The sequence below is a fragment of the Etheostoma cragini genome, chromosome 14 (genome assembly GCF_013103735.1).
Source record: "Etheostoma cragini isolate CJK2018 chromosome 14, CSU_Ecrag_1.0, whole genome shotgun sequence".
NCBI lineage: Eukaryota > Metazoa > Chordata > Actinopteri > Perciformes > Percidae > Etheostoma > Etheostoma cragini.
In genome coordinates, this window is record NC_048420.1 from 21,572,821 (window position 1) to 21,586,774 (window position 13,954).

General features: G+C 40.2%; 2 protein-coding genes across 3 annotated transcripts in view; one reads left to right on the plus strand and one right to left on the minus strand.

Moving 5' to 3' along the window:
* The window catches only part of LOC117957256 (tubulin beta chain), a 9,036-nt gene extending 4,184 nt beyond the window's left edge, over window positions 1-4,852 (minus strand). The window contains exons 1-2 of one of the 2 annotated variants that reach the window (XM_034892874.1): window positions 4,682-4,852; window positions 363-471 (exon numbers count right to left, since the gene is read on the minus strand). In XM_034892874.1, coding sequence (XP_034748765.1) covers window positions 363-471; window positions 4,682-4,738 — 166 coding nt within the window. In that variant the 5' untranslated portion in view covers window positions 4,739-4,852. Of the gene's footprint in view, window positions 1-362; window positions 472-4,681 lie in introns of those variants that run through there. The other variant, XM_034892875.1, reaches the window with a different exon arrangement.
* flot1a (flotillin 1a) overlaps window positions 1-13,698 on the plus strand; it is a 25,667-nt gene extending 11,969 nt beyond the window's left edge. The window contains exons 2-14 of the mRNA XM_034892876.1: window positions 6,360-6,500; window positions 7,003-7,066; window positions 7,454-7,529; window positions 7,760-7,850; window positions 8,970-9,113; window positions 9,394-9,513; window positions 10,248-10,343; window positions 10,592-10,744; window positions 10,874-11,055; window positions 11,937-11,982; window positions 12,195-12,332; window positions 12,971-13,135; window positions 13,631-13,698. Of these exons, the coding sequence (XP_034748767.1) occupies window positions 7,024-7,066; window positions 7,454-7,529; window positions 7,760-7,850; window positions 8,970-9,113; window positions 9,394-9,513; window positions 10,248-10,343; window positions 10,592-10,744; window positions 10,874-11,055; window positions 11,937-11,982; window positions 12,195-12,332; window positions 12,971-13,135; window positions 13,631-13,651 (1,275 nt within the window). The 5' untranslated portion in view covers window positions 6,360-6,500; window positions 7,003-7,023 and the 3' untranslated portion in view covers window positions 13,652-13,698. The remainder of the gene's footprint in view (window positions 1-6,359; window positions 6,501-7,002; window positions 7,067-7,453; window positions 7,530-7,759; window positions 7,851-8,969; window positions 9,114-9,393; window positions 9,514-10,247; window positions 10,344-10,591; window positions 10,745-10,873; window positions 11,056-11,936; window positions 11,983-12,194; window positions 12,333-12,970; window positions 13,136-13,630) is intronic.
* Window positions 13,699-13,954: the final 256 nt, after the last annotated feature.

Consider the following 13,954-nt stretch of genomic DNA (forward strand, 5'->3'; position numbering starts at 1 on the left):
GATTAAACCTGCAGTATTTAGGCTTCTTAAACTTCAGACACGTCATGTTATATAGTTGATATACAAACATCAAGGGCATTGAACATGTAAGTGTATAACTTTTTAATTATTAATAGCACATTGTATGTTGCACAGAATATCTTAACAAAGAGGATTTTGTCCAAAAATCTTCCTGTGTTAGTGGCTCTTTCAGGCAGTATGTTCGTCATAAAGACCCATCATGTGAACAGGACATTTTAAAGCGGTTGTATTGTATTTGCATGCTATTTGTAGCAGCTGCAGTGAGCCAGTTTCACCACAGGGGGGACGTCTATCCTCAGTTTATCAAACACAGACCTCAGAGTATGCCAGGATGCACTTACCAGTGGCCTCGTTGTAGTACACACTGATCCTGTCCAGCTGCAGGTCGCTGTCTCCATGGTAGGTTCCTGTTGGGTCGATGCCGTGCTCATCGCTGATCACCTCCCAGAACTAAACACACAAACACACGGACCAATACAGCATCAGTTAAGATGCACTGTACTGTACTAATAATAACAATAAAAATAATATTTGATATAGCACCTTTTACAGACCAAGTGCATCACAAAATACACATTTGTTAAAACACAGAAGGATCCAAAACAGACAAACAAGCAAAAATAAATGCAGTACCAATAAAGTTAAAAGATGAGAAAAAAAACTTAAAACCCCAAATTACAAAAAATAAATAAATAAAAAAGAGTCTTCAGCTGCTTTCTGAAAGTGTCAACCAAAACTGAAGCACATAAGTTAATAGGAATGGGGTTCCACTTCAAAGCAACGGTCACCTTTAGTTTTCAAACGAGTGCGTGGGACCACCAGTTATCCCTGGTTAGAAGACCTGAGGGACCTGTTAGTCGCCTGACCATGCAATGCTTTATACTGTATGTAACAACTGGATCCTGAACTTGATCAGAAGTCAATGTAACAGTAGTGATGTGCAACATCCGGCTGGACCTGCTCAACAGTGTTACTAGAGTTATGGACCAGTTGGAGACAGTCCTGGGAAGACTTGCTGAGACAGGTGAAAACGGAATTGCTGTAATCAAGCCGGGATGATACAAAACCATAAATGATCATCTCAAGTTCACGTTGCAAAACCACAGCTCTTATCTGTTCCTCAGTTGAAGGAAACTTGTGCGGGTTAGTGACTTCAATTTTGGTCAAGAAACATATTATGATCAAATATGACACCAACATTTCATTTGGACTATACAGCTGAATAAAGGGACCCCAAAAGCTAAACAACCTTGTAAACTGTAGTATCCGGAGCAACAATAAGGTCTTTGGTCTTATCTTCATTAAGCTGCATCCGGTCCTTAATGGAAGACGAATAAGTGAGCAGTACTGACACTTTGTTAGTCTCTTCTGAATTTAAAGAAACATACAGCTGGATGTCTCCAAATTACCTAATTATGTGACCTAGGGCAAGCATATACGAGGTAAATGAAATCAAACCTAACACAGAGCCCTGAGGCACCCCTCGAGAAAGGGCAGCAGTTTCAGAGAACCAGGGACCAAGAGACGCAGAAAAAATTTGTGTTGAATTCAAATGATGCAAAACCAAACACAGCTCAGATGTGCATTTGATGTGTAAATCGTCGGTTAGATTTCCAAATTACCCATATAAACATGTGAAATATCTGTATTTAAATGGCACAGCCCTAATCATTAAGGAGAAAAAGAGAGTTTCAGAGGTTTGAGACCAAAACAAGAGATGGCATAACAGCAGCAAAAGAGATGGCTACAACCGGCAATTATTTGCATTATGGCTTCATTTCTTAACAGATTAATGGCATACAAGTTTTAGAAAGTAAGGAAAACAACTCCTTACTTGTTAGTCCACTGAACAGTTAAACAAATGTATATATTCAGTCTACCAACTATTCATCTTAGAAGATGGAAACAGCAAATATTTGCCATTTTTGCTTATAACGGACTAAATTGAAATCTGATCAATTTTGTGTTGAGCGGCTTTTCAAGTGATTGACTAGTTGTTTTTAAGCAAATATCTTGAAATGTAGTGTTTATGGGACATAAAAAATGGCTTGACTTTAACACATACATCTAAAAGGAATTTAGATTCAGTCGGCCTTGTTTAGTTACATCAACGCCAAACTTAGTTAAGATACGAGATGACTGTCGCACCAGCTCAGTTAACTGACCCTAATCTGTGTGTGTGTGTGTATGTGTGTGTGTGAGAGAGTGTGTATGTGTTTAAGAGGAAAAGTGGGAGATAAGCGGAGGGAAGTTGTCACGTCTGTGAGTGTGTGTGTGTGTGTGTGAAAATATCAAATTTTTTAATCTTTACTACTGTCCAATTCAACCCCCCTTCCCCCTGTGATCGCCATGGCAACAAGTTCATAAGGTTATTCAAGACGTTTTAAGAGAGGAAACAACGTCTTAAAGCCTCTAAACACACAGGCGTTAACAGTGATTCAGGATCATTAGACCTCTGCTCAGATTGAAGGTGGGCCAGAGCTTTGATAGGAATTAATTACATCACAGATCTTCATCGACCAATGAGACTGATAAAGGTGTCTTTTGTCCCCCGTCAACAGGTGCAACAGAGCTAACAGGACACTCAGTAAGATAATCAATCACAGTCTATTCCAACGCACATGGGCAAGGTTAAAAGTTATAACATACGGAACAATGATCATTTACAAGATTAATCTCTTACATTTACACAATCTGGCTAAATGTGCATTGTGATGTACATTGGATTAAATGTACGTGTGAAAACGAGAGACAGGGGAGCTCAGGGCTGATGGACCTAAGGTGGGAAAACACACAAGGCAGGACACATGAGAACCTACAAATTAAACAGAAAGCTAAACAAACCCAGGAACATGACAATATGTAACAAATAATGAAAAGAAAAAGGATGAGAGTTAACACACTGTAATGAAAACCTGTCGACGTTGTCCAGCTGCAACATCACAGGCCTGAGCAGATTTTGGGTGGAGCTAGATCTGCGTAAGTGGGTGAATTCAAGCTGAGTTAATCCACTGTTAAATGAGGATGACCTCAGCCTCACTAAATCCTCTTTAAATACACGTCTTTCCTGGTTAAAGCCATTGGGCACCGGAGTTTGAGTCACCCCATATGGGGCTGCCACGCCTCTTGTTGCCCCACCAAGGATCACTCCATCAACCTCATATTTGAGACGCCAAAACAAGTAAAGATTTGGCATTTTTGCGGAACAAATCGAAAACAATCATCAATCATCTAAATAGTTGCCAAACGAAATGTCTTTTGATTGACTATTTGTCTAACTGTTGCAGCTCTATATGTCTGACTGTTGATCTCTGGAAACTGAAGTGTGGAGACACCACAGGACAATAAGGGCGCTGCAGCAAAGATTATGATAAAATCAAACTTATTTTGCAGATAATCACTTGACATGTTGAGTTCCATGTGTTCCATGTGTTTCTGGAAAAGCGGCTCTTTAAATGACCTCCTCTGTGCTTTCAGAGCAGACACTGGGACACTTGTTATCTCCCCCCCCCCCCTCACCCCTGCTGCGTTCCTCCTCTCTGCCTCAGCAAATTCTCCTTTCTTTTTTGCCCTCTTGCTTTTTTCTCAGTGACAAAGAGTCCGGGTCGCCAGGCAGCCAAGACAGCAGCTGGCCCTTCGCGTCTGTTCAAGTCTGGCTGGCTTCATTAATCATGAATCAAGGACTTGTGTCACTGTTCTGTTATCATATCAAAATGTGGGAATAGTTTCTGTATTCATAAGCAAGATATGACTAGTTCATATCCCAGAAATACTGCATCGCTTCAATATGTCTGTATTCTGTATTTACATATTAGTTATGGAGGCTTTATGACATGGTGTATCTATATTAGCCTTGTGTTATTGTTTATTTTTTATTTAACCACACGTCCCATTGAGATTACAAAATCTTCTTTTCAAGGGAGATTCTGGTCAAGATAGCAGCAATAACAATGCTATTGTATTTCTAACTATAATATAATATGTAATTCATTGTTTTTGTCTGGTACTTACAGAATTTTATCATCCACTGTTATAATACCACAAGATAGCCTGGTAATACATTTTTACAGTAGCCTTATAAAATGTATCATAAAAGTACAAAATGTATAATTTGTTTTGGATTAAAGGTAGAATACACTAAAAACATATCAATTGCTAGTGAGAGACAAAAATTCCTAACTTATAACTTGAAGACACTAACTTGTGTAATGTATCTTATGAGTATAGAGGCTATGACGTTCTCTTGTTCAACAAGAATTACGTTGAGCTAAAATAATAATAATAATTGTTATTAATAGACATGTTAAACAAGCATTCAGATTTGAGAACTAGTAAACTAGAGAAAGATGACTTCATTGAATGGGAGAGTGCAAACAATAGAGCTGCATAGATTCTGGTCCCGTTATGTATTTATTAATACAAAAAGAAAAGATATACATATTTTGGTGTTTTGTTAGATACAAAAATAAAGCAATTTATTTTAATCTTTGTGAATGAATTAAAAAATGTTTTTTGAAACTGTCAAAACACACAACAAAAGAAAGGTAGCTTTGGGGGAAAAAAATTAAGTTTGAAATGATTTGCATAACTGGAAAGAAATTAACTACTTATTATTAATAACAACAATAAGAGTTAATTTGTTGTCCCTTCTTCTCCTTACCTTTGCACCAATCTGGTTCCCGCACTGGCCGGCCTGGATGTGCACGATTTCCCTCATGATGGATGGCGGTTGGCTGGTTGGTGAAGGTAAAGTGTTGGAGAGATCAAGAGGCGCTGCTGACCTACTGACTGACACAGACAGGCAGGACGCAGGCAGTCTGCACGGCCCGGAGTCCTATGGGCGGGGCTAAGGTCTGCTCACCCTGAGGATTGGCTACTGGTGTTAAAGCCTCGGTGCTGATTGGCTAAAAGGGAAGGTTTTACTTTGTGTAAAGGGGTTTCCTTGACTCAAAGGCAAGGACAGGAAGAGGAGAAGGAGTGCCGGGTTTTGTCATCAGTGCCCCGTTGGAGCTCCAGTAACCTAAAGGAAACAATGCAGAATAGAGTAGAGTAGAATAGAATAGAATAGAATAGAGTAGAGTAGAATAGAGTAGAGTAGAATAGAATAGAATAGGATAGAATAGAATAGAGTAGAGTAGAATAGAATAGAATACAGTAGAGTAGAATAGAATAGAGTAGAATAGAATAGAATAGGATAGAATAGAATAGAGTAGAGTAGAATAGAATAGAGTAGAATAGAATAGAGTAGAATAGAATAGAATATGATAGAATAGAATAGAATAGAGTAGAGTAGAATAGAATAGAGTAGAATAGAATAGAATAGGATATGTTCATTGGTAAATTGAGTCAATAAAACTAACAAGCTGTTTTTGGCAGGTATTTGACTTAGTGGCTGGTACATAGATAAACAAACATATATTAAACATTAATATAAAATAAACAACATAAAAAACACATGTGTAAAAATAGCTAGAATAGTTACATAACACACACACACACACGCACACACACACGCACACACACGCACACACGCACACACACACACACACACACACACACACACACGCACACACACACACACACACACACACACACACACACACACACACACACACACACACACATATATATAGTATATATTGTAGCCCATATCCTTTGGATTTGCACCATTTTTACACCTCGTTGTTATTGCTATGTTACACTTTTATATTTGCAGTATATTTAAAAAAGTTAAATTTAAATTTCCCACTTTGTATTTTATCGTATGTCTGTTTAACATACAATAGAAAAAGATTGACTACTTCATCAATGTGTGCCAACACTAGGGACATTAAAGAAATAGAATAGAGTAACAGCATGGAAAATAGCAGAAGTGGTGCCTTAATACAGGAACACTACATAAGGCTGTAAACAATCAGCATAGTTTAAAGTATGAGTTTCAGAATGTAAAAAATGTAAATACAACATAATAATCTGTTAATGTAAAAATTATTTGAAAATATAGTGAGGTATATTTATAATAAATGGCCTGTGACCCTTAGGAAATTACTTTTCAGTTTTCTGAAACAGGATCTTCTACATTAGAGGTCAATTTACATTTGTTGAGCAATATATATTTTGAATTGAATATTGAATAAGGAGAATTTTGAATTCAGGATTTTTACTAACAGAGTATTTCTCATAGACAGTTAAAGAAGGTATTTTTAAACTTTGGTATTTGTGCTTTTACTCAAGTAAAACTTGGGCCAATGTTGGCGGCAGTTCCCCACCACGCCGCGAGATGGCGCACACACACAGTCTGAATGATGGGCATGCTCGATGAAAACCGCTGAGCTGAGCGTCCTGCTCGAATCTAACCGGAATATCCATCAGCTGGACCAAAATACATTAATTTGAACCCTTTTAACCAAGACAGACCGCTATTCATCGGGTCGGTTCCACCCTACGCCATCTAAACCACATCGTTTATATACTAACCGGTAAGCGTGTGGTTATATTCAACCTCTATGCACCATCCACGTCCATTCTGGATTGTAAACACAAATGTAGCCTACTATATTGATGGAGTTGATGGATGGATGAGAGTAACGTTACACATATGTATTTTTAAAGCGATTCTTTCTTTCTTGTCTCTAATGTGTGGGGTTTCTGTTATTCTCACATCTTTTCTTGCGGATTTAACTGCGCAATATTTGTGTAATCTAAATAATTAGATTGTATCCTTGCTGGTCTGTTCCCTGGTTACCATCACAACCCCCCCCCCCCTCTTTAGGAATGGGAGTCATAGAGTAGATATAACATAAAATGTCAAATATAAATATAATAAACTGTACTCATTTTTGGAGGCTTGTGATATTTTAAACAACATAATAAAATAAGTGGTACAAGTAGGCTTCATGCAATTCCTTTATCATTGGTGTGTTTGTAAGGTTGGACTTTAATAGTGATGTGTGTTATTCCACTACTTTCTTTGGTTTTTAGTCTGGAAGAGGATCAGCGAACATGTTCTACACCTGTGGTCCCAACGAAGCCATGGTGGTGTCAGGTGAAATGATGGCCTCGAGGCTTTTCAACTTTTAAAAAAAATCAATAAAAAATAATACAATGTGATCAAAAGTTTATCATTCTTGTTTTTCATTCATTTCCATTTGTTATAATGCTGTCATTCCGAAAATGGAAAAAATAAACTAAAAGCATCGACATGATAACCTATTTGAAAATGTCACAATTTCATAAGCAAGGCTTATAGAATAGGAATTACTCAGTGCTACTAAACCACTTTTTGGTTGAATATCTAAGTATAAAGTGAATCATGCTACACAACCAAAATTAAGAAAAAAACTTGATGTTGCAATGTTTTGTTCATTTCACACACCCTCCGTCATGTGTGGGATCTGATTGGAGGCTCTGCCCGGTCTCTCGTCTGTCCCAGGGTTCTGTCGGTCTCCTCCACTGATGATACCCGGAGGCAGAGTGTTCGTCATCCCGTGCATCCAGCAGTTACAGAGGTTGGCCAATGGGAATGTCCACTGATGGCTACAGATTACAGCCCGACAGATATATGGGCAGGCCGATGTTATCAGCTGATATTAGGCATTTCCAGAACTATCAGTATATGCAGTTATAATTATAATTTAAAAAAAAATTCATAAATAAATAAAACGGGTGCCATTAGAGCAGTGGATAATCAATCAGTAATCCTATTTTCCTTTATATGTCTCTCCCTGCCTCCCTCCAGGATTTCCCTGAACACTCTGACTCTGAATGTGAAGAGCGATAAAGTCTACACCCGCCACGGGGTGCCCATCTCTGTCACCGGGATAGCTCAGGTCAGTGTGCAGCGCTGTGGAGGGAGCAGCAGGCTACTCCACCGGGGAAGCAGCAGCAGGAGGTTTAGCTCAGGGGGACAGGTCTAGACTGATGGACAAAACTGAACTACTTTTTATTTAAGGCGCTGACACACCAACCAGATTATCAGCCGTTGGACGCCGTCGTACAGTCTGGAAGGGTCGGTGATTCGAGTCTGTTCGCCGTGTTCCGTGCCATCGTCAGCCGGAGGAGCCGTCGGCGTTCATTTTGGCCGATTTGACTTCGGCCAGTGGGCAGTCGGACTCAACGACCAATCTGATTGGTGGAATGCTAGCCCTTGACTATCAAATCAGCGCACCAGAAAACCAGAAGTGACGATGGAAAACATACCAGATGAACTCTTACGTCTCGTTCAGGCGTCGAACGCGCGCTCAAGTCGGCCTCGCTTCAGTGTGTTCAGAGTCCCTTTTGGACCGACTCGTGGGGACGGGAGCTGACTTATCAGTCCGACTTCCTTTTATGTCGACGGTCGTCCGTTGGATTGGTGTGTCAGAACCTTTAGGAAAAGTAGTGGAGTAAAAGTAAAGGTTTCCAGAAATATAAATAACACATTACAGCTATGTTAAAATTCCAGGGCTGTAGTCAAGACCACCTTTGTTGAGTCCAAGACAAGTGCAAGACCAGGACTAGTCGAGTCCAAGACAAGACAGAGTCCAAAAAGGTTTGAGTCCAAGTCAAGACCGAGTCCAGGACAGAAAAAAAGGTCTTCTGGATGACAGCATTGAGACTTTGGTGTTTCCCTTTCCCTCCAATATTATTATCAACATAATAAAGACACCTGGACTCGGTCAAGACCAAAAGCCCTATTTGGCAAGACCACTGGCAGAGGCAGAAACAAGTCCAAGTCCAAATACTAGGAAGTCCGAGACAAGTCGGAGACCATAGACAAACGGTCTTAAGTCTATACTCAAGTCCAAGACCAGACCCGAGTACTACAGGACTGAAACATTCTACTTAAGTACAGTAACAAAGTATGTGTACTTTGTTAGATTACAACACTGGACATATGGAATGAACCCAGCAATGCTGTCAGTGTGTCCCTGTTGTCATAACAATAAACTGGTAGCAGTTTCTTACAGATGAAGATCCAGGGTCAGAACAAACAGATGCTGGCTGCAGCCTGCCAGATGTTCATGGGGAAGTCAGAGGCCGAGATCACTCAGATCGCCTTGGAGACACTGGAGGGACACCAGCGGGCCATCATCGCCCACCTGACTGTTGAGGTAAGGATGGGGCGCTTGTTTGTTTTGTTGTTGAATTAACTATAGTTTAAATTCTGGGTTTTTACGTTAAAGTCAGTAATTAAACCGTGTTGCCCTGAAATAGTGTCACCTTGTCTAGAAAACAGTCACATTTAAAGGTTTGTTTATGTCACAAATACCTTCCAGACTGTAAAGGCAGAGATGCCACTAACAGGGCAGAGCATGTGAAACATATCTAACTTGAAATGTTTTGATTCAATTTTGACCATAAGAGACAGTAAATGCCACATACCTCTTCCAGGAGATCTACAAGGACCGAAAGAAGTTCTCAGAGCAGGTTTTTAAGGTGGCGTCTTCCGACCTGGTCAACATGGGCATCAGCGTGGTCAGCTACACGCTCAAAGATGTTCACGACGACCAGGTAACCGCATAACTTCAAACAAGTGATTTTAAATGATTCATTTTCCAGTCTATACTCAGGACGTTCTACGTTTCAATTTAAACTCCGGTGGATTTCTGAGGAATTATGGGTAACTGCTCCTCAGATCTCTGCAGGGTAAATCCAGACAGCTAGCTAGACCATCTGTCCAGTCTGAGTTTTATGTTGCAGGACTAAAACTACTTTTGGATGTTCACATGGTCCACTAAAACAAGTTCCTTCCCGCTACTATTTTGCAGCGGCACCGTGACTTGGTCTGGCGCTTAGCACCGCCCAAGATGATTGTGACAAACGACAGCACGTTCTTTTCCACTCCCGCGATGCTGTGTGGATTAGCCAGACCCTTCCTCACAGTGCTGTGGAAGAGGGTCTGGCAATGCGAGACTATTCATTTCATCAAAAATGGAACAAAACTTTTATATATTGTGTTTTTATTGAGTTTGCTTATGTCTCTAAATTCTTATAGCAAATTGATGACCATCCAATTCAAGAGATTAAAAAAAATATTAAAACTGTACACAAAAGAACGAACCATGCCATCGAGGTGCACCTTTCTCACTTCTGTTTTTTTATATTCTGTTGACTTTAGAAAAAGCTGCCATAGCTACATCATGTTCATCATGCTGAAAAATAAAAGGAATTTTCTGTATGTTTGATTCATTCTGTTTTGAATGAAGAATGCACATCTAACTTAAAGATCTCTTTCTGGTACTCAGGATTATCTGCATTCACTGGGGAAGGCTCGAACTGCCCAGGTTCAGAAAGACGCCCGCATTGGAGAGGCCAAGAACAAGAGAGATGCTGTGATTAGGGTGAGATGTATCCCGTTGTCTCCCTCCTCCCAGGATGTTGTTATTCCTATGAAGGTGTCTCATTTCAACATAACCATCGGGCAGCAACAGGGTGTATTGGAATTGACTTTAGATTTGATTTTAGAGTAGTCAGTCACATAGTTTGTTCTGCTCCGTCACCAGTGATATTTGCATAAATGATTGCTCGTATATTAAACATCTTCCTCCTGTTTATTCAATATTCCATTTTCTCCCTCCTGTTTCTGCAGGAGGCTCATGCGATGCAGGAGAAAGTCTCGGCTCAGTACAAGAATGAGATCGACATGGCAAAGGCCCAGAGGGACTATGAGCTGAAGAAGGCTGCCTACGACATTGAGGTCAACACAAAGAAGGCGGAGTCAGAGATGGCCTACCAGCTGCAGGTACACACCGGTGAATAAGAACTGTGTGACTGCAATCAGTAACACATTTACTGACCTGGCTCTAATATTTCATAACATTGTCTGAATAATATATTATATGCACGTACTGTAATCTATACGATAATCCAGGTAGCGAAGACGAAGCAGCTTATCGAGGAGGAGAAGATGCAGGTCCAGGTGGTCGAGCGGACGCAGCAAATCATGCTGCAGGAGCAGGAGATCAGCCGCAGGGAGAAGGAGCTGGAGGCCAAGGTGAAGAAACCTGCGGAGGCTGAGAGGTACCGGCTGGAGAAACTGGCCGAGGCCCAACGGTGAGTTGCCATGGCTCGCTGCGCCCCCAGAACAACAGGGTCCTGTTGTGAGAAGGCAGGTGGTCTTTCAGTTTTAAGTGCCAAAGTTTAAGGCCCTGTGTTTGCAGTACCTTTGTTCTTGTTTAAGTGTCCCAAGGAAAGATGAATATCCAGGTTGTTGAAACTTTTGTTTGTATGAAGATTTTATCTGTCAGCTGCTTACCCTCCTTTTTGATCCAAGTAAGGAGGCTTTCTACAACTACTATTTACACAGATAGATAAGATATTTTATGGCATGGTTAGGTCAATTAAAACAAGTACTGGAATAAGAACTTTACTTTAGTATTTTACTCAAGTAAAAGTCCTGCATTTAAATCTTACTTGAGTATAAGTACAAAAGTATTAGCATCAAAATATATCTAAATTACCAAATGTTGCTGTCAATGTCAGAGTACTATACAGTTTATTGCCGTATATTATTGCAATATAATTATCAATGTAAAAATGTTCCACACTACTTTAATGAATGAAATGAAAGAAAGTTCAAATTGATGTAGTGTGGTAAAACAATACTTGTACTGCATCGAGTAGATTACTTGATTTACTTAATAAATGTACTTGGTTATTTAACAATGAATAAAACAAGACAGGTGGAACTGTAGGATACTTTATAGCCACGGACAAATCGTTTATTTTAAAAACAATCTCAACGTATTGTAGTGACAGTGTGAAATCCATTGAACATAATACTTCTTTTGATGATTAATTGAAAATAGAGATCAGACTCAACCCTGCCTCCTGTTGTAGTATTGATCGTGATACAGTAGTAGCATTCTCTCTTGGCTGAACCATCTGGGGTTTTCTGTCTGAGTCTGCTTTCCTTTCTCTCTCTCGCTGTCCAGGCTTAAGTTGATCATGGAGGCGGAGGCCGAAGCCGAGTCCATCAGGGTAAGTCGCAGATCATCAATACTGATTCCAAACTCAGCTGTCTTTAGTTTTTCAAAACAGTTTTAAAAATGAAAATCAAGTTAGAAAATTTTTGGAAATACCGCTCTTATGCCACAAACGTGTCTGAGTCACAAAGTATCTCAGTTGGGCGTAGTTTCTCCTTAGTGTTTTCCGGAAAAAAAGTACCCCGACCGTCGTCTTGTCTCCTTCAGATGAAAGGTGAGGCCGAGGCGTTTGCAGTGGAGGCCAAGGGTCGCGCTGAGGCAGAGCAGATGGCGAAGAAGGCGGAGGCCTTCCAGCAGTACAAGGACGGGGCCATGGTGGACATGCTGCTGCAGCAACTACCTCTGGTGAGAGACCACAGCTGATTATACCGTACATACAGCCGACTGGTATGGGATGTGGGTTGTTTGATTTGGTTTGGTTACAAAGCCATCGCTGGGCTCCACTGAACAATTACAGCTAATCATTCACTCTATTTATTTCTTTTAACAAAGACATTTACTGCATCAGTAAAGTAAAAAAAAGTATCAATGTCTATTTGTTTTTTTGAAACTTGGGAAAGTCAAGCACTGCTTTTTTCATTTCATATTTTATGAATTAAAGAATTTGAAGAAGAAAGTGTCAGAGAAAATATCATACAATTATATTTAAGTTTGTAAATGTTTTAACATTTGTGTGATCCCTGGGTTCCACGTACTGTCCTAATTACAGCGACAAATTTGCTCTATTTACTGCACCTTGTTCAGATTATTAAACAAAAACATATAAGAACATAATTTGTATCAGAAAACAAAATGCAAAGTATCATTGTTAATTCGTTTTCTTTTGAGTATCAGCACAACTTTTTTAAGAAACTTGAGAAATTCAAGTACTGCCTTTTTAAAATCACATTTTTGGAATTTATGAAGAAATTGTCAATTTTATTAAAAATAAATATCATAAAATTAGATTAGATTAACATTTGGCAATATCTGTTTTTCACCAGATGGCAGAAGAGATTAGCAGGCCTCTGTGTGCAGCCAACAAGGTTACCATGGTATCCAGTGGAGGCGGGGAGGTGGGCGCGGCCAAGCTGTCAGGGGAGGTGCTGGACATCATGGTCCGCCTCCCCGAGGCTGTGGAGAAGCTGACTGGAGTCAACATCTCCCAGGTAACGCAAACACTATATAATCCTGTAGTCCACTAGACTTGCTGACTCTGGTCTGCTGACACGTGTCATGTCAAATGCATCATGGACGATGCATGAAGACTGACTATCACAGCTGCATTAAATGATTATTTTATTGCCAAGTGAAGGCAAAAGAACTCCGAAGCATCCTGGCATTTTATCTTAGTAAATTCATATGGAAAATGTGTCAGCATTAACAGTTTAATTGATTTAACATCTAGGAGCTTGTCTGCCAGCTAGTTGCTAACTCCGACATTTCGGCCTGGTGTGGGCCAGGTAGCGTACCGTGGTTTTTATCAGAGTGGGAAACGGGGTGGATGAGAGCAGGGAGCCTGAATCAGACCACGTTGGGTTAAAAGCTGTAAGATTGCTGTAATGCTCTGAGCATTGTCGCCATTTAGTCTTTTAAAAAATGAAGAACTGAACTTTAAGTAAAGACGTCCCTCTCTTTCCCTTCTGTTTGTCTCCATTCTGCAGGTGACCTCTCGTACAGGCTGAAGAGAATCAACCAACCAGTCGGATGACCAGACAGATACCCCCCCCAATACTTTCCACATATTTTCTCTTTAACAATTCAGGCCTGTGACTTAATTTACATTGGCTTGACCCGATATTCAAATGCATCAAAACAGGCAACATGTAACTGTAGCCTGTGCATGCGGTACTTTTTACATTTTCACTTTCCTCTCTCTGCACGGCTCGTCCTTTTGTCTCAGTCTCTCCCCGCTGTCTGATTAGTTTTACCTCCATAACTGCCTGTCCACTGCCTCGCTGCCAAACCGTAAGTGCATCTTAACGTCA